Source organism: Schistocerca nitens, chromosome 3 (assembly GCF_023898315.1).
Source record: "Schistocerca nitens isolate TAMUIC-IGC-003100 chromosome 3, iqSchNite1.1, whole genome shotgun sequence".
Lineage (NCBI taxonomy): Eukaryota > Metazoa > Arthropoda > Insecta > Orthoptera > Acrididae > Schistocerca > Schistocerca nitens.
The window spans coordinates 685,287,029-685,308,550 of record NC_064616.1 but is presented as its reverse complement, the minus strand read 5'-3'; the positions used below and the strand labels follow the sequence as shown (position 1 = coordinate 685,308,550).

The window sequence follows — 21,522 nt, the reverse complement described above, 5'->3', positions numbered from 1 at the left end:
CTGTCTCAGATGGCGCTACATCTGACAGTAAAGCAGTTTTTTTTTCACTGTAAACAGTTTAACGTTTAAGAATACATTTATCATCAGGAAACACATGCCAGGTGTCTAATACTTTCAGTAACAATTTTGTTATCAATAATCGTTCTTCAGTAACATTCAGAGATTTTCCACGAATTACAAGGTGTGCTACAATTCAAAGCGATGACCTAAGGACAATATCTTTTTTTATATACCAACTTATCACGACACAGCTGTTCAACGCAGTGTGTATGTGTGTGTGTGTGTGTGTGACTGTGTGTGTGTGTGTGTGTGTGTGAGCGAGAGAGAGAGAGAGAGAGAGTGAAGAATAGACTTGGTAAAAAGGAAAAGGACAAATGACAAACAGCTGTCAGCAATATGCGATCTTTCTTGGGACCAAGTTGGAATGCTAATAAAAAGTAAGTAAATAAGTAAATTCAATGAAGATACGTGTAGCTAACGGCCTTGCCGCAGTGGTAACACCGGTTCCCGGCAGACCACCGAACTTAAGCGCTGTCGGGCTGGGCTAGCACTTCGATGGGTGACCATCCGGTCTACCGAGCGCTGTTGGCCAGCGGGGTGCACTCAGCCCTTGTGAGGCAAACTGTGGAGCTACTTACTTGACAAGTAGCGGTTCCGATCTTGTTAACTGACATACGGCCGGGAGAACGGTGTGCTGACCACATGCCCTTCCATATCCGCATCCAGTGACGACTGTGGGCTCAGGATGACACGGCGGTCAGTCGGTACCGTTGGGCCTTCATGGCCTGTTGGGGCGGAGTTTCGTTTAGTTAATGAAGATATGTGTAGGTTTAAGTCTAAACCATTACTAACTTTTAATATTGGGAATATCCTCCCATCCCTTATTTTGACTGGTAAATTATACATTCTAGCAGTAAAAACTTTAAAAAGTATTTTTTCTTATAAATGCCCAGATTTTGGGCATTTATAGCTGTTTTGGTCAAATTGCTGGGCAAATGCCTATTTATCAATGTCATGCCCACTGGGCATTTGCCCGGCCCACACCACTGTGAGAAACTGACGATTCTCAAGCAAAAAGTTCGCTATCGCTCCTGATGTCTCTGAATGACTCCACTTTGCTGTTATTCGACTACTTATGATACTGGCAACATTAGCCCAATAACCGGAAAACCCATTTATGGCCTTCGTTTATAGAAGCAGATGGATAGTTCGTGTTCTAGACTTGTTATTCTGTTTGTGTATTTCTGGTTACTACACAGTGTTCGCATTTATCATACTAGCAGCTGAGTACCCGCGTTGCTCGGCTACGTGATCTGTTAGGCCACCTCTTTCTTCGCCTTCTCTCCCTTCCACCTACTCCTTTCTTGTCTTTCTGTCCCTGTCCTCCTGTCCCCTCTCCATCCCCTCCTGCCCCTCTCCTTCTCCATCTCCTTCTGACCATCTATCCGCCCACCTCCTCCTACCCCTCTCCCTGCCTATCTATTCCTCCCCCACCCGCTGTACATCTGCTTCTCCCCATCCCTCTCTGTGCGTATCTCGTCTTCTTTCCTTTCTCTGTCCATCTCCTCTTTCAACCTCACCCTATCTATCTACCCCTCTTCCCTTTCACTGTAAATTTCTCGTTCCCTCTCACTCTGACCATCTCCTCCTCCCTTCTGTGTGTGTCGATTTCCTCTTTCCACCTCACTGTTTGTCTATTTCTTCCTCTCCTACTCTCTCCACACTATCATCCCCCCCGCCCAAACAGGGGGGTGCTGGTTCTTATTCCCCACCCCCCATCCCACAGTATTTCTTTCTAGAAAGTAAGTAATTGTGTACCAAGTTTGGTTGAATTCGGTTCAAGGGTTTAGGAGAAGCTTTTATCCACGGATCTGGCCACATAAGCACATATATTTAACGTATTGCACTCATATTTGTACATATATATCACCTATATCTCTAAAGAATTTAGCCCTGCAGTTTCTTTTCCACGCAGCCTGGATGTTTATGACATATCTCCTGAACTACGTGTTGTACAACGACATAATTTTGCAGGTTAATCGCATGATATGTTCAAAAAATGGCTCTGACCACTATGGGACTTAGCATCTGAGGTCATCAGTCCCCTAGAACTTAGAACTACTTAAACCTAACTAACCTAAGGACATCACACACATCCATGCCCGAGGCAGGATTCTAACCTGCGACCGTAACAGTCGCGCGGTTCCAGACTGAAGTTCTTAGAACTGCTCGGCCACCGCGGCCGGCTGCATGATATGTTTGCGTACTGTATGCGAAATGTGTTTCGCATAGAGTTAGTAGTAAAGATGTAATAAATTAAAAAGTTATGCATGATGTGGCAGTTTTTCATGCATCTCACCTGGGCCCATGAAAAGTACGAGCTCCAAACGAAAGTCACCCTAGGCAGTTTGTCTGCCACGCTTCTAGAACGTTCGGCTTTGTGTAGGGTCCACGGGAAATGAATATGTAATTGAGAAGGTACCCACTAAAGGTCTTAACTTTGCCGTGTGCTATCGAGAGCTTGAATGCATTATACGCGTAGTAAATAGTCATTAAACTCGTCTGAAATAGTTATTCACTACTCGCTGGAGACTGCTGTTGGCACTCGTAAGACCTGAAGTGCCACGTGCTATGGTGTACATGACACAGCCTGTCTTTCTCGTATGCCTCTTCCTGAACTGCAGTATGTGTCGTACAACCATATATTTTTTCAGGTACATTCAGTGGTATGTGTGAATACTGTCTGCAACACGTGTTGCGAATAAAGTCAGTAGTAAAGAAGTAATAAATTAAAACGTCATGCCTGGTGCGACAGTTTTACAGCATAAACAGCAAAAATGTAGTAAGCGATAAATTTGTTTCTTTACTGATTTTGTAAAGGGTGTCAGGGAGAAAAATCTCGTAAAGGTTTGAAATTACGTGTAAAGTATGAGTATAGTATTGCCACTTAAGCGTCGTAAGCTACGGTACTTTTTTAACTCCCACCTCTATTCCTTTGCGAGGTAGGTGGTTCATACCCCCGCCCCCAGCGGTTCTTTCCAGACAGTAAGTCATATGTGTACCGAGTTTGATTGAAATCGATCCCATGATCCACGAGGAAATGTAGAACTTACATACATACATACATACACACACTTGGATGGGTTCAGTTACCAAAATCAAAATAGATAGAAGCAAAATGAAAGATTAATCATTAAATACTTAGCGTAGCAAGTTAAATGAAAAATTGTGACAGACTACGACAATACACTAAAATTAAATAAGCAGTATTAAACAAGCGCCACTGTGCAGATGTATGGTTACTACAAATACAGGAAAGAAAAGCAACGTAACAGAGTATTCAGTTAAGACGGCAAGCCTCCCTAAGCATCTGTAGTCCTTATCTCTTGCTAAGGTATAAGTGCTAAACGTGACGACGTACCTCTGCTTCTGCAGCAGCAATCTCGTTTCCTGGGAGTAGGCCTCGCGGTCGCCTTCCATAATGCGATATTGCCTCTGCAGCCGAGTGAGCTCCGCCTCCGCCATTTGATCCATATCGAGGTCTTCATGAGACGCATTTTTACGAGCCATTGAGCAGAAAGAGCTGAAAATAGTACGAACTTTTGTCTTAGTAGGTCCACTGCAAGGCATCTCCTGCAGGCAGTTATCCTGACCCAAAATCAATGTGAGGCAAGCGAGCACAATTACATCTCATAGCGATAAATAAGGCTTATCCTACTGTACCTCTGTACCTGTTGTCCAGTTTAGCAGCAGAGACACGTACGCACGCACGCACGCACACACACACACACACACACACACACACACACACACACACACACACAAATTCCTACTCTTCCTTTTACTGCATTCCGTAGTGTGACGTACATTAATGTTATTAATATTGTACATATCAGATGAATGGTTGCACTTGAAACTCTATATTCCGGTTATTGGAAGTGCGCTACAATGTTGAATAACAAATGTGTGTGTGTGTGTGTGTGTGTGTGTGTGTGTAAGTAAAATATTTACTCCTGTGTGAAGCAAAAAACAGTAGTTTCAGAAAAAGCAGATATTAACGTTTAGTCTTTTTCCTGTCATAATCTGTGGTACACAGCACTACAATGGGAGTCTTGAAGATTTACTTAAGATTTTTGCACGGAATAAAGATTCAGTAATGAAGCAAAGACGTGAAGCTTCATGGAAAGTACGTCACTCAGAAAATTATCCTCGAAAGGAATACTTACGGAAAACAGTCACAGAAGGTAGAACAAACTAAACTGTTTCAGTTACCGCTATGAAAGATTTGGTTGTTTTTTGTTGGTACGTATGACGAGTCCTCTACTTTCTCTCACAAAGGAAATCCAACGAAAGAATCCCCTTTCGTGTAGCCTTGGAAGCATCACAGTCGAGCTTCCTTACAAGAGCTGCTAAATTCATTCATTAACAAGACTAATCATAGTGATGCTGGTGAACAGGGAAGACCATACTACAGCTATAACACAGGAATGATTCTAAATTGGACTAGATGATTCAAATGTATTACGCACATTTACATATACTTAACCAAAACCAAAAAATCTGAACTGAAATCAGAGAAAAAGACTGCACTAATACTAGTTATCAGGTTACACTGGTGAACAAAAACATCAATTAAAAGAAGTTTTCGAAATAACATATCTTGATACTTCGAAAGGCACTGTAGCGCTGAGATGCGCAAGATAGGAATTTTAGAAATGGTAGTATTACATGCTGGCGTGTTACCTATATAGTAGACGGCAGCATTTCGGATGTTTTGATTTGATTTGATAGAGGAGACCAAACAGCGAGGTTTTCGGTCTCATCGGACTAGGTAAGGAAGTCGGCCGTGCTCTTTCAAAGGAACCAACCCGGTATTTTCCTGAAGCGATTTAGGTGAAATCACTGAAAACCTAAATCAGAATGGCCGGATGCGAGACTGTACCGTCGTCCTCCCGAATGCGAGTCCAGTGTACTAACCACTGCGCCAACTCGGTCGGTACAGCATTTCGATGTGTTTTTGTAGCCTAGAAACCTGCGGGCTCGTCTTACGATCACTAAAAATGATAAATTAATTTACATCTTGCAAAAGGTTATCGTAACGCTACACGCTAGAGACCTTATTACTCTTCGGAGCACCAAAGCGCCGGCCGAAGTGGCCGTGCGGTTAAAGGCGCTGCAGTCTGGAACCGCAAGACCGCTACGGTCGCAGGTTCGAATCCTGCCTCGGGCATGGATGTTTGTGATGTCCCTAGGTTAGTTAGGTTTAACTAGTTCTAAGTTCTAGGGGACTAATGACCTCAGCAGTTGAGTCCCATAGTGCTCAGAGCCATTTGAACCATTTTGAAGCACCAAAGCTCTCACAAGGAAAGTGCGTGACCTAGAACGCTCAAAACCGCTCGAAAATGTAATACATTTCTTATGCTAAAAGCAGTGGTATGAACCATCCGGACGGAACACTGCGCATCTTACCACGAGAGAGCCCGCCCGGTAGGCCGTGCGGTCTAACGCACGGCTTTCCGGGCGGGAAGGAGCGCCTGGTCCCCGGCACGAATGCTCCCGGCGGATTTGTGTCGAGGTCCAGTGGACCGGCCTGTCTGTGGATGGTTTTAGGTGATTTTCCATCCACCTCGGCGAATGCCGGCTGGTTCCCCTTATTCCGCCTCAGTTACACTATGTCGGCGATTGCTGCGCAAACTAGTACTCCACGGACGCGTACACCACCATTACTCTACCACGCAAACATAGGGATTACACTCGTCTGGTGTGAGACGTTCCCTGGGGGGTCCACAGGGGGCCGAACCGCACAATAACCCTGGGTTCGGTATGGGGCGGCGGAGGGGTGAAGTGGATTGTGGCAGTCGCCGTGGGGTTGTGGACCATTGCGGTTGCGGCGGGGACGGCGCCTCTCGGTAGTTTCTAGGTCCCCGTTTAACATACAATACAATACCAAGAGAAACATTTGAATGACCATCTGAGTAAGCTCTAATAGAGGGGCTTCAGTAACACGAAGAAACAAAATATCGGTATAACAGCATAAAAAAGACACACATTTCAATGGCGTGACTTATTGCTATTTTTCGCTTTTCCAAAAAAAAAAAAATATGATAACTGAACAATGAACTTTTTCTACTGATCTCATAGTGTTGCACAACTATTCAGTCTTCACAGTAAAGGTGTGGGATCTCAATGAAGTGGTCGGAACAAAATGGACAGAACAAGATGCACATCTGACTGAAACCACTTTTTCACATTCACCATCACTGCTGCATTCAAACAGTCCAATATCAAATACCGCAATATTCACAATTTTACACGATGACATTGGTATGTTCCCTTGATAAAGCCAGGCTGTCGGCAAAGTAACGCCTAGCATGAGAACACTGTGTTTGACACTGGCTCCATGAAGGGGGTGTTACGTGTTGACTGCTTCAGAAAACCGCTAAAACCGAGACGGGCGATCCTGTTGCTTGGTGTTTAAAGACTAGACTTCAGCAAGAAAAGAGTCCAGAACAATGAGTGGCAGAGTTTTCTATTGCCATACTGAATGGAAGTTCCTTTAAAAAAAACTAGATTACTTTTACAAGTTCTGAAGGAACTCTAAAGATCTGCTAGCTTGCCATTATCTGGCTGTTGTTACGCATCAAGTACTTCCCGTCACAGCATCATAGGAATCCCAGCGATCATGGCGTCCTCCACTACTCCAAGTAAAGCATTTAATGTTCTCCGCCGAATTGGTGAACATTATTAGTTATACATTGAGAGGAATTACATTAAAATTAACATCACCCACAAATAAGTCTGTGTCTGATTATTAATATTATGTGATTTCCGACTTTTCTTATTAGCAAACCATTCTGCAACATTTTGAACATATTAATTAATGAATTACTTATCGAACACAAAAAATAAAGGAGACTGAAAAATATTAAGACAGTCCAAATTATTACTATCAAAGTAAGGGCATTTAAATACCTTGGAAGTACGGTCACTGAAGAACTAAGACGTCATCAGGAGGTGAAAACTCGCACTGATATAGGGAAGGAGGCATTCAACAAAAAGAGAAGACTATTATGTGGCAATTGAGATTAAGGTCTGAGGAAAAGGCTTAGAAAGAGTTTTGGTTCAAATGGCTCTGAGCACTATGGTACTGAACTTCTGAGGTCATCAGTCCTAGAAAGAGTTTTGTTTTGAGTGTGGCACTTCATGAGGCAGAAATATGAACAATGAGGAGAGAGGATGAAAAATGGCCAGAGGAATTTGAAATGTGGATGTAGAGGAGGATGGAGAGGATAAACTGGATTGAGAAAGTGAGGAGCGATGGAGTAGTGGAAAGTGTCAGCGAGAGAGGAAGACTGCTGCAGGTCATAACAGAAAGGAAGAAGGACTGGATGGGACATTCGTTGAGACAGGTGTGCTGCCTAATAGAATCTTTGGAAGGTCTAGTTTGTTGGCGTAGATTGAAAGGAAGGAGGCGATACAAGATGACAGACAACATAAAGAAAAACGGAATTACACGGACTTGAAGAAAATGGCATAAAACAGGAGAGCATGAAGTTTTACCATGTGAAAACCTGCATTTAAAAAGAACACTAATGATGATGATGTCAAAAAAAAATCACAGATAACTTTCATCTGAATTTAGTGTTCGTATTAAAACCTCCACCCCTCTGGGTGGCACACTACATCAACGCTACGAATAAAATCAGAGGGTATCATATTTCCCTAAAGCAGATATGTTGGCCTTATGAGAACACATTTTTGTGGTAAGGAAGTACCATATGAATTTTCCACCCTCCGTATGTCAACGAGAGAAATGAATTTGTTAGTACTGCATGTTGAAGAAGTTACCAAAATAAACATAAAAAAATCTGATTTTAAAAATAAGCTTTGAAAATAATCATCACAAATGGAGCGGCACAAAATTCTAATTTCCATAGTTTTGCACATTACTTCGATTTCTACCGACTACTAGGTTTCAAGAAATAGTAACACAAAAGAAATTAGTAGTGTATTGTTGCCCGGATATTTTGAGAGTAGTTCCAGCCACGGCATTTCGAAAGCTTTCCTTACAAAGAACGTATTGGCACCATCTTCAAGAATTATGAGGGTTGTATCAGGTTTCCCAACCTGAAATCTTGATGCGCACTGCCCGCTGAAACGTACATACGCCCATCACACGTATAGGGTGCCATCAAAAGTGTCGTGTCAGTCCATGGGAGAAGATTTCCGCCGTTAACTTGAAAGAGAGTGCCATCACGGACGGGCCGTGCACGTGGCTACTGCCAACAATCAGATGCTACTACCTTCTCCAGTACCTCTTACGAAAACTACAGATCCGTCCCAGTAAATCTCAGTGCACATTATTCATTTTGTTCATAATATATCTTGTTAATAGGACTCAAGCGATTACGTAGAACTATTTGATCTCTTTCATGTAATAAATAATAGCTGCAGTTCCCTTTGTTGTATACGTTCCCATTTCCACGTCTCCATGTCTTCTTTAATTAAATCCTGAACAGAACCTTTCGGTATGGATAACCATGGTATAAATGTTGAATATATGCGGTGACAAGCCTAAATATTATGACCACTACCTACGGCTAAATCAAATACCGCGTGGTGGCGTTGTGGACACATGATGCGGTAAGAAAAGTATGCAGTTCTATTGTTGAATAGAAGAGAACAAATGCTCATAGGTCTTAAGGTATGTACTTTAGAGCTCATGTTTACAGGACTGTTTTGATTCGAATGATCGTTAATTTCACATCCCTGAATATTGACCATTCCTCCTGGGGCACCCTGTATACTGTATGCAGTCCAAGACTCATCCAGCTATGTTACCTGAAAGTGACACTTCGCGCGGAAGTTATTTTTGTTGTTAAGTTTTGCACACTGCTGTGGCAACGATATGGACCGCTAATTGGAAATCCATTGACACATGTGATTGACGTAGGGAGTAGTGAGGACAAGAGAGAACGAGGCGAGATAATGATCTAATCTCCAGGTCACCCACCACCTCCACTTCTTGGGCAATCGCGTGTGGTATATTTAGCGTCAGCATGTAACCTGCTACCGATCATGTGTCAAGATAAGACTCATCCTTTCGCTGCCGATGCCTCTAGGTCAACTATGTGACATACAAGTGGCATAAAAATGAAGTTCATCCATCCGCTGTCACAGTTATGGCCCCAAAATCAAGGTCACACTTCCCCTAGTGACTTAGGCCAAGAGGATTTAAAAAATGGCGGAATAACAAGTTCTCCCTCCTCCTGACCTCTCCCCTCCCACAACACTCTCTAGCCAGTAGGATGACCCAAAAGTGGCAAGAAAATCAGGCTCGTCTCTCCAACTCCTATTTCCCTCTCTAGTGCAATATTCATAAGTTTCATCATTCAAGGTCTGTACACTGTAGTCGAAGGATCCCCATCATGAAGGACCATCTGGGTTCAGTCATTACCTTCGGATGGAATAAAAAGAGTTTGTAAGTAAGTAATAACACATCCATGTCTCTAATTATTATTCATTCAAATATTCTGTTTTTTTGCGAATATCTACAGTTTCTCTTTTTCTGCAACAGTGCAATTGCCATTTTCTGGTGCAGTGGAACGAGAGTCAGCACTAGCTGATATGTTGAACCAGGACTCACAGTTGCTCCATTTTCTATTGTCTACACCACTCCATCATCCCACATTTGCTTTAGAGCAGATCAGCTGTTAGAGTATACTGCACCACACCAGCAGCATATACCTCGATTATTGGATCAGAAAATGCAGCCAGCGTAAACACCCCAGTAGTAGGACAGTGATGGGCTATCGGAATTATTTCAATCTGCTGAGCCACAGTTAAGTGATTCCGCAATACTGCTCTTTAGCAACACTTATGATGTGACTGGCAACAGGTCACAACGCATGAATGTAAGGTTAACCCCAGACAAAGACATCGAAGTAATGGTATAAGTAGAGAATGTTCAACGACTTGGCACTAGAATGTAATATACATAGTTTTAGTGGACCTATGCAGTGTATGTCAAGGGGAAGGTGACAAACAAATACGACTCGTCTCATACTCCAAAAGACATCTGCTTATCTGTCAGGATGGTGTCCTGATATCAGCGCTGTAATTAACTTCTGGAGACTCGTACATTTACATGAAACATTCATACACGTTTGAAATAGATGTCATCATACTCACAGCTAACTAGTTTCCGCTACTACTTAGTCACCTAAATAAACACTTCCCTCATCCAAAAGACATAGTTGTAGACCACTGTAAATAGGAGACCTTTTGAAATTTTTGGAACAGTAGCGAATAAGAAAAGAAATATTCTTGTCCAAATTCTTTGTTAATTTCTGCATACACTCAAAAAGCAAATCTCTCTTAATGTTTCTAACTCTTTCTACAGCCAGCAATTTAATATATACAAAGACTTTTTTAGATTGAAGTCAGCTGATAGGTATTCCTGCTTAAGGGAAGTCTCTCTAACAAGGGAATCACTTTTGACAAAGCTTAGGTATCCGAGTAATGAGGGAATTAGTATATTTCATCAAAATATACAAGGTATTAGGGATAAAGTTAGTGAACTGCTTATAGATGTTGACTCTGAAATTATTGGTATATCTGAACACTTCTTAAATAAGGAGATAATTCAGAGGCTTCCTTTACCAGGATACAGGTTGGCTGGCTACTTTTCGAGGAGCTCTTTGCGGTGTGGGGGAGTAGCCATGTATGTGAAAAACGGCATCGCATTTGAGTCAATTGATGTTTCAAAGTACTGCACTGAAAAGGTGTTTGAATGTTGTGCAGGTGTGGTTAAATTTAACGGAGTTAAACTTGTAACTGTTGTTATTTATAGATCCCCAGACTCCGATTTCACAACATTTTTGCTAAAGCTAGAGGAGGTTCTTGGTTCACTTTATAGGAAATACAAAAAGTTAGTTATATGTGGTGACTTCAATATTAATTGTATAAGTGATTGTGCAAGGAAGAGGATGCTGGTAGACCTCTTTAATTCATATAATCTTATGCAAACCGTATTCTTTCCAACGAGAGTGCAAGGGAACAGTAGAACAACCATAGACAACATTTTTGTTCATTCCTCATTACTAGAAGGGCATTCTGTTAGAAAAAAGGTGAATGGCCTTTCAGATCATGATGCGCAAATTTTAACTTTAAAAGATTTTTATGCTGCAACTCGTGTTAAATATAGTCATCAGCTGTTCAGGAAAGCTGATCCGGTTGCTGTAGAGACCTTTGTAAACCTTATAAAGGAACAAGAGTGGCAAGATGTTTATAGCGCTGAGACAGTAAACGATAAATATAATGCTTTTCTAAAGACCTTTCTCATGCTCTTTGAAAGTTGCTTTCCGTTACAACGTTTAAAACAGGGTACTAGCACAAACAGGCAGCCTGGGTGGCTGGCTAGAGGGATAAGAATATCTTGCAGAACAAAGTGGCAATTATATCAAAACGTTAGAAACAGTCAAAATCTAAATGCAGCAGCCCATTACAAACAGTATTGTAAGGTGCTTAAAAATGTTATTAGGAAGGCAAAAAGTATGTGGTATGCAGATAGAATAGCTAAGTCTCAGGATAAAATTAAAACCATATGGTCAGTCGTAAAGGAAGTTGCTGGTCTGCAGAGACAGGTCGAGGATATAGAATCAGTGCGTAGTGGGAATGTCCGTGTTACTGATAAGTCGCATATATGTACAGTATTTAATAATCACTTTCTGAATATAGCAGGTAAACTAAATAGAAACCTAATTCCAACAGGGAATCATATAGCGCTCTTAGAAAAAAGTGTTCCGAGACTGTTACCTGAAATGCTCCTCCATGATACTGACAAGAGGGAGATTGAGTTAATAATTAAATCACTAAAGACCAAGAACTCTCATGGATATGACGGGGTATCTAGCAGAATACTGAAGTATTGTTCTATGTATGTTAGCCCAGTACTTAGCCATATCTGTAACTTTTCCTTTAGGAGTGGTCGGTTTCCTGATCGATTAAAATACTCGGTAGTGAAGCCACTTTATAAAAAGGGAGACATTGATAATGTTGACAATTTTAGACCTATTTCTATGCCATCGGTGTTTGCTAAAGTTATCGAGAAGGTTGTATATACAAGGTTACTGGAGCATTTAAATTCACATAATTTGCTGTCAAATGTTCAGTTTGGTTTTAGAAATGGTTTAACAACTGAAAATGCTATATTCTCTTTTCTCTGTGAGGTTTTCGACGGATTAAATAAAAGGTTGCGAACGCTAGGTGTTTTCTTTGATTTAACGAAGGCTTTTGACTGTGTTGACCACAAAATATTACTGCAGAAGTTGGACCATTATGGAGTAAGGGGAGTAGCTTACAATTGGTTCGCCTCTTACTTTAAGAACAGAAAGCAGAGGGTAATTCTCCGCAATATTGAGAGTGGTAGTGATGTTCAGTCCCAATGGGGCACTGTTAAGTGGGGCGTTCCCCAAGGGTCGGTGCTGGGGCCACTGCTGTTTCTTATTTATATAAATGATATGCCTTCTAGTATTACAGGTGATTCAAAAATATTTCTGTTTGCTGATGACACCAGCTTGATAGTGAAGGATCTTGTGTGTAATATTGAAACAGTAACAAATAATTTAGTTCATGAAATAAGTTCGTGGCTTGTGGAAAATAATTTGATGCTAAATCACAGTAAGACTCAGTTTTTACAGTTTCTAACTCACAATTCAACAAGAACTGACATTTTAATCAGACAGAATGGGCATGTTATAAGCGAGACGGAACAGTTCAAGTTCCTAGGCGTACGGATAGATAGTAAGCTGTTGTGGAAAGCCCATGTTCAGGATCTTGTTCAGAAACTAAATGCTGCTTTATTTACCATTAGAACAGTATCTGAAATAAGTGACACTTCAACACGAAAAGTAGTCTACTTCGCATATTTTCATACGCTTATGTCGTATGGTATTATTTTTTGGGGTAATTCTTCTGATTCAAAAAGGGTATTTTTGGCTCAAAAACGGGCTGTTCGAGCTATATGTGGTGTAAGTTCGAGAACCTCTTGTCGACCCCTATTCAAAAATCTGGGAATTCTGACATTGCCCTCACAGTATATATTTTCTTTAATGTCGTTTGTTGTTAGCAATATTAGCCTATTCCCAAGAGTTAGCAGCTTTCACTCAGTTAATACTAGGCAGAAATCAAATCTGCATGTAGAATGCAGTTCCTTGACTCTTGTGCAGAAAGGAGTGCAGTATTCTGCTGCATCCATTTTCAATAAGCTACCACAAGAACTCAAAAATCTGAGCAGTAGCCCAAACTCTTTTAAGTCTAAACTGAAGAGTTTCCTCATGGCTCACTCCTTCTATTCTGTCGAGGAGCTCCTGGAAGAGCTAAAAAATTAAGCAAATTCCAGTGTTACATTGTTGATTGTCTTCATTTAAACTTATGACTTGTCACCTGAATATGTTTTTTTTCTATATTTCATTTTATCTGTTTCTAATATCGTGTTATAATTTCATGTATTGACTTGTTCCATGACCATGGAGATTTCTCCTTAATTTGGTCCCACGGAACAATAAATAAATAAATAAATAAATAAAAAAAGGTCTGTTGTCGAATTCTAATACGTATCTACTTTTTTCCTTTAAAATATCTCTTTTATAGCTTAAAAAATTAGCTCACATTCTTCCTGCAATTATTCTAGCCATGAGCTTTTCGTGATTTTAATTTCGCCTTTTATTTCCTACATAACACCACTTGTAAAACATACCACATCTTCCTGGGTGTATGTTGCCAACTTTACTGCTCCACATTCATTGAGAATTTCTGTGTATAACATTAAGTGTACACCTTTTGCAAATGATTATCTATTAAATGTAGTTATTCTATTATGTAAGCTTTGCAAACAACTGTTCCGTTGCTAGGTGCTCAATGTCACTCCACCACATTTAGATAAAATGTGCAAATCCTTTTGAAATTTATACAAATGGGAATGAATATTTATACAAAATTTCTTGTATCTCTTAACATAAGAACATCCTTGAATTCATCGTTTCTTTTTTTTTTTGTGCAGTAGTCCAATTTCGACTGTGAATTACAGAAAATGCTGGTAGCTTATCTACATCTACATCTACAGCTACATGGATACTCTGCAAATCACATTTAAGTGCCTGGCAGAGACTTCATCGAACCACCGTCACAATTCACTATTATTCCAATCTCGTATAGCCCGCGGAATGAATGAACACGTATATCTTTCCGTACGAGCTCTGATTTCCCTTATTTTATCTTGATGATCGCTCCTCCCTATGTAAGTCGGTGTCAACAAAATATTTTCGCATTCGGAGGAGAAAGTTTGTGATTGGAATCTCGTGAGAAGATTCCGTCGCAGCGAAAAACGCCTTTCTTTTAATGATGTCCGTCCTAAATCCTGTATCATTTCTGTGACACTCTCTCCCATATTTCACGATAATACAAAACGTGCTGCCTTTCTTTGAACTTTTTCGATGTACTCAGTCAGTCCTCCCTCACAACATTTTCTGTGTGTTCCTTCCAATTTAAATTGTTCGTAATTGTAACACCTAGGTATTTAGTTGAATTTACGGCTTTTAGATTAGACTGATTTATCGTGTAACCGAAGTTTAACGAGTTCCTTTTAGCACTCATGTGGATGACCTCACACTTTTCGTTATTCAGGGTCAACTACCACTTTTCGCACCATTCAGATATTTCTTCAAAATTGTTTTGCAGTTTGTTTTGATCTTCTGATGACTTTATTAGTCCATAAACGACAGCGTCATCTGCAAACAAACGAAGACGGCTGCTCAGATTGTCTCCCAAATCGTTTACATGGATAATGAAAAGCAAAGGGCCTATAACACTACCTTGGGGAACGCCAGAAATCACTTCTGTTTTACTCTATGACTTTCCGTCAGTTACTATGAACTCTGACCTCTCTGACAGGAAATCACAGACCCAGTCACATAACTGAGACGATATTCCATAAGCATGCAATTTCACTACGAGCCGCTTGTGTGGTACAGTGTCAGAAGCCTTCTGGAAATCCAGAAATACGGAATCGATCTGAAATCCCTTGTCAATATCACTCAGCACTTCATGTGAATAAAGAGCTAGTTGTATTTCACAGGAACGATGTTTTCTAAACCCATGTTGACTGTGTGTCAATAGACCGTTTTCTTCGAGGTAATTTATTATGTTCGAGCACAATATATGTTCTAAAAACCTGCTGCATATTGACGTTAACGATAGGGGCCTGTAATTTAGTGGATTACTCATACTACCTTTCTTGAATATTGGTGTGACCTATGCAGCTTTCCAGTCTTTGGGTACGGATCTTTCGTCGAGCGAACGGTTGTACATGATTGTTAAGTATGGAGCTAAAGCATCAGCATACTCCGAAACGAACCTAATTGGTATACAGTCTGGACCAGAAGACTTGCTTTTATTAAGTGATTTAAGTTGCTTCACTACTCCGAGGATATTTACTTCTATGTTACTCATGTTGGCAGCTGTTCTCGATTTGAATTCTGGAATATTTACTTCGTCTTCTTTTGCGAAGGCATTTCGGAAGGCTGTGTTTAGTAACTCTGCGTTGGCAGCACTGTCTTCGATGGTATCTCAATTGCTATCGTGCAGAGAAGGCATTGATTGTTTCTTGCCGCTAACATACGTCACATACGACGAGAATCGCTTTGGATTTTCTGCCAGGTTATATTCTCCATTTGTGTCCAGAATTATCCATTATCCATACACTGTGTCTAAAGTTTTATGTAAGTCCCGTTTGGACACCTGGGATGGCTTCTCCTTCTTCTAATTGCAGTATGTTGGCTGTTCCATTTCACTTCAGACACCAGAAAACCATGCATGCTTTGCTAGTCTGTTTTGTGTCATCTATAGTAGACGTTAAGTTAATATCTTTTTCAAACTTGCAGCTGCGATGAATAAGTGCTTCTGGGAGTTTTAAAGATCAAAGTCACTGTGTTTTGATAAAATCACATGATTCAGAGACATAGTCAAGAAGGTATTCAAAGAAATATTCTCAGATAAAACTGAAAACCATGATAACATTATATAGTTATGTCATAACTTTCTGTATTTGATTTAAAAACAATATTATAAATTTTCGTGGTATCTTCAATGAAAATCTGCAGAGAAGATAAAAAGTAAATAGAAACAGTAGCAACACCCATTAATCACGATGAGGTTACTGCTGATCGCCAGCTTTTTATGTTTCACAGCATCCCATTGCAACCTACGTCCCTCATGAATTTCAATATTTAGTACTTTTTTGCATGTTTCAGACAACAGGCCTCTCAAACTTCAAACTTAAATCAATGTGTAATAAAAAGAGATTCACGTGTAAATAAGTTTAATCTCTATGAAAACTGTGTTTATGTTCAGTAGACAAATAATAGGTTGTTAAATATTGTATTAATTATTGTTGCAATATTGTTATACACTACCTTTGACAAACATCCAGTTTCAAATTGAAACGTAGTTGTCTGAAATCTGATAAAAGGTTATTGAGTTATATGGCAGACAACTTGTTGCAGTCGGAAAATATCGCAAACTTTACCGGATTTTAGATCGGAATCAAGTAAACAGTGTAAAGATATCTTTAGGAATGTTATTCTCTCATACAGCAATTGACATACATAAGGATTATTAATTACTTTAGAAAACAAGCGGTAAACTTTGTCTTTTTCGTTCGATTTGAAATGGAACAATTGAACAGCCATTTATTCTTCCGTTAAAGCTACTGTTTTCGCCATATACGGCAATTTCTGTTTTTTTTTAATGTACTCCATTTCCTGTTTTCTTTTGTTTAGACATACATCATTAATTACACCTGAAGGAGTATTGTCATTAATGGGAAATTATATACTTCTATGCAATACATTTACTTATTGTCTTAAGACCCGTGGAATAACGTTTTTCATGGAACCAGTCCTAATCTGCTAATATCGATATTTGATGGTACTGTGGAGAATATTGATCAAGATTGATAAAATATGTTTTTCTGTTGTAATATATCACTTATGTGTTATACTTATGTCAGCTTTGTTGTAGTCCTTGTTGAGAATCTCCATGTAGTTTACAGGTAAATATTTAAAACTGTAGTCAGATAGAACAAAGTTTATAATCTTTCATCAGTCCAGATTGTCTAGAAAGTTTAGTTGAGCACCAGTCAGTTTTCGGATACTCTTATTACTCCATTAGCAAACTGTGGAATCCGTTAAACACCACACAGCAACTGTTCTGTAAGTTATTCTTTAGTTGAAACAACATAGAATCACTTGGCTCAGAGTGCAGTGGAGTATATTGTAAACACTGTTTATTGGTGTTTACTTCACTTGCACAGTCTTGCACCAATTGCAAAGACATATAACAAATTTGTAAGTGAAATGACAAGCCCATAACTGATAAAAATGGTAACCACCTTATGGATTTTATATCGTGACCATACAGGTATCTACAAGAAACGTTGATGTGTTCATTCGCTAAAGAACGTGGTATTACCAATTTGGAGGCTACAGTACACAACTATAGAGTGGATAGTGTGTTTGAACATGTTCAAGTCAGTATAAGTGTATTACACACCAATAAACAGTATTTACAATACTTTCACCGTTTTCTAAGCCATTCGCTCCTCTGCTGTGTCAATTAACGAATAACTTACCGAACAGCTGCTGTTTGGTATTTAACAGTTTTCTTCAGTTTGTCTGCCGGAGCAATAAGAATACGTGAAAACTGTCTGGTGAACAAATAAACCTTCCAGACAATCAAGACTGAAAAGAGATTAGAAACTATGCTCTCTCCGTCTACGCAGTTTTAGTTGCTTACCTGTGAACTACATAGAGACCCTTAACACAGACTCCAACAAATATGATATAAACAATATGCAAAGTGTTATATTACAACAGGAGAAATATATTTTTTCCTGTCTAGGACATCGTTCTGCACAATACCATCTAATATAGATATTATCAACCTACGTTAGTTGTTTGGTTTGTAGGGTAAAAGGACTAAACTACAAGAGCACCAGTCATCAAATTAGGACTGATTCCCGCAACAAACGATATTCCACAGGTTCCACGGGTCTTAAGAAAGTAATTAAATGTGTCACATAGAATTAACCCATTCCCTATTAGAGACATTACCACTGAAAATACAGTTAAAGATTTATGTTTATGTGAAAGAAAACTGGAAATGGAAGACATCGACGCAACAAAAACTGAGAACGTTTTGAAAACACGTGCTACAACGAAAGAATTATTTCTGCAGTTAGAAGAAGAATAAGCAATCACAGGTCTGTAAGTAAGCCTTACATGTTACTTCAAACAGCGTATATGGAAAATTTAGGAACAACTGGAGAATATAAACTACTAGCATTTACTGAAAACAGCTGTGGAGAATTTTCAGTTTTAGGGGTACTTGCAGAAATCAGTTGATCCAATTAAATTTAATATATTTAGGGGCGCATGAATTTTTGTTATAAACATCCATTCGCATATGAACCAGATAAAAAGGATGGTTGCATTGTATATAAACGTGTTGGACTTGACATTGTGCATCTACAAACACAACTGATATTTGCAGAGATTAAAACTAGTGGAATAATTACATTTAATGGGCACTCATTTGTAAAAGTTGTAAATTTTAATGTCTGTATGAAAATTCCACAAGAACGTGGTGCAGAAGGTTTGCCAACAACACTCAAGAGGATGAGGCCTGTTTCACCCAGAAGAATTGCAGAAAATAATGAAGCTAAGGCTTAAAGCTACAAAAAAGATATTTTACAGGAACAAAATTAGTTGTATATTTGAATTCGAGAACAAACTTTCTTTGTACTTAGCAAATTACTGGCCAGAGAGAGACTTAGATGATTTGGACATAGATTTAAAAAGCATGAAATGTATTCGCTGTTACAAACATGAACAATCATCAGCTGTATAATGGAATGACGACGATGAAAATTTGTGCCAGACCAGGACTTGAACCAAGATAACTACCTTATCGCGACCAGTCGCCTTACCATAGGCTATCCGAGAACGACTCACAGTCAGACAGAAACTTCCATAAGTCGTAACCCATGTTTTTATAGCCTGTACTAGTATGTCCATTATATATACTTCTGTACAGAGGAGACATTTTACTTGAAAGTCGCTTGCCCTGTGTCAGCAGATAAATATGGTATTGTCATGCCTGTGTTACTCCCAGTTATGTGCATCATAACAGCGTAAGTGGGGAGTACTGTTTAACATACGATTTTATGATTTTGTGTATGTTTTTCAATGTACATTACTTCTACCCGTATTTTCCAACCATTATTTACAAGTCTACTATAAACTTATGCTATCTGACACCTTTACAGCATCCTGTTAGTGAGTATTTTCTTTCAACATACTATGACGTCACTTTTATGCCACTGGTGGTACGTAGCACAGGTGGATTGGGGGTAATTGTTTACAGCGTAAAATTTAGTATGTGTATGTGTATGTGTGTGTGTCTGTGTGTGTGTGTGTGTGTGTGTGTGTGTGTACATATTTGGACTTCTAGCCATTATTTACAAGCGTACTGTAATCTTATAATGTCAGAATCATCTAAGGTAGCCTGGTAGTGCCATAACACACGGATAAGTTGCTTGTAGCCTTGGTCTGTATCACATGAATATTTCTTGAGATTAATATGGAATATAGGTGTATTTTTTGAAATACACATTGTGGCAGTTGTGAAACATTATAAGTCTCGTATTTATTTATCTTTGTGTACGATCTTGGAAAGTGGGAGAAAATAGGTAACACATGAACCTAAAACTATAAATAACAATCGAATGCAGTAATAAATTAGTGTTTACAAAAATGCAATTGTTTTTAATACATAATTATAGTAATGGGAGGCAAGAGTTAACTGTAATAGTTGCATTCCTCTGCGTAATTATATGCATGCATGTTGTCTGTTCTTTCGGACATCTGCAGCTGTTATACGTTATATATAAATTGAAGGTGGAGAAGGTAAGAAAGGAAATGAGAGGGAAGGGTTCACTGCTGTCAGTTGCATCGGGACATTACGTGGTATCAGCAGTGATGAATGAAGAAAACGTTTACCGGACTGCGATTCGACCCTGGGACATCCTGCTTTCGAGGCAGGTGTGTTAACCACTGCGACATCCAGGACACAGCGTTATCACACCTGTCTCGGCACGCCTCACGGCCGATCCACATTCCCATTGAGCGCTATCTATGTGTAGTCCTTGTCCCTTTCATCCATATTCGTTCTCTCAGATTCCCACAGTGGGTCTGACGTATTTGTACATCCGCACTGAAGAATTTAGATCCATTCCCTGGCTAGGCAAATGCAATTATATCAATGTATGGTGTCTGTTCTTTCGGACATGCCGGAATGTAGGCAAGTTAAATGAAAGCACTTGCAAAGAATTGTCGTTAGTCATATTTTTAAATTTCTAGGTTAAAATTTTAACGGAATTGCATATAGCGCAAGTAACAGAATAAGCATGTTTGCCACGTCAACAATCGCGTTTTCATAACCTGTCTTACTATTTTTATTTTGAATTTTTTTAATAATTCGTTAATAAGGCATCATTATGGATCGGACACTGTTAGTCAGTTTTCTACTGGATTTCAGAACCTATAAGTGTATCAGAACTACATATAATGCATGAATCTTTCGCCAAGACATTCCCAATATGCCTCGGGCTGTTCACCCAAGTAATTTTGAAGAATGTAGTTCCAACGGTGTTTCAAATCATATCATGTAATTTCACATATCTTTAAAGGTAGCCGACTGTTATTTTTATGTAACATCTTATTTACCAGTAAAATAATAAAAAAACGTTGCTTTCACTTACACCATTCTGGTCAGTTACGTTTTTGAAGCCCCATTTTATATAGTCGTCTAAAAGCGGCCTCGTACATGCAAACGCAGGTAAGACACACAAAGTACTTTAATATGTACGTAAAATGAAATACAATCAAAACTTCCACTGACAAAAACGTACTGCTCAAACCAAAATTACACATGACGCAGACTGAAATAGAGCATAGTTGATATTACGAAACTTCCGAAATTAGCAGGTAAATCTGTGAATCGCAAATGATTCACTTTGAAGCTATGGTATCATAATTTGTGTACCGATGTTTCTTTCAGTTTTTATCACTAAAACAGCATTATTAAAGTCTTTTAATCGACTTCTGCGATGACCCGAGAGAGGCAAAAATCAATCAGAAATTCCTTCAGCATTAATCTGCCGTCAGTAATTAAATATGGAAGGCAGAGTTCTGAAAGGAATGAAATATAAGCAGGTAAGCTTTCACGGAATCCGCCACTGGCACAATATTAAAAATACCCAATATATGAGTATGAGATGCCTCACAGGAATGGTGAAAGAGGCTGCAGGTATATTTCGCAGAACGTTAAATTCCATATACGTGGCACAAGCAGCAAGGGAACTCAGCTGTTGACAGATCTAAATGCATATTGAAATTATTTAAT

At 39.4% G+C, this 21,522-nt stretch overlaps 1 protein-coding gene and 1 pseudogene across 1 annotated transcript in view; one reads left to right on the top strand and one right to left on the bottom strand.

Moving 5' to 3' along the window:
- The window catches only part of LOC126249389 (coiled-coil domain-containing protein 63), a 465,360-nt gene that overhangs the window by 315,921 nt on the left and 127,917 nt on the right, over positions 1–21,522 (bottom strand). Inside the window, exon 2 of the mRNA XM_049951042.1 lies at positions 3,422–3,583. Within this exon, the coding sequence (XP_049806999.1) occupies positions 3,422–3,570 (149 nt within the window). The 5' untranslated portion in view covers positions 3,571–3,583. The remainder of the gene's footprint in view (positions 1–3,421; positions 3,584–21,522) is intronic.
- Positions 474–591, top strand: LOC126250566 (5S ribosomal RNA; annotated as a pseudogene).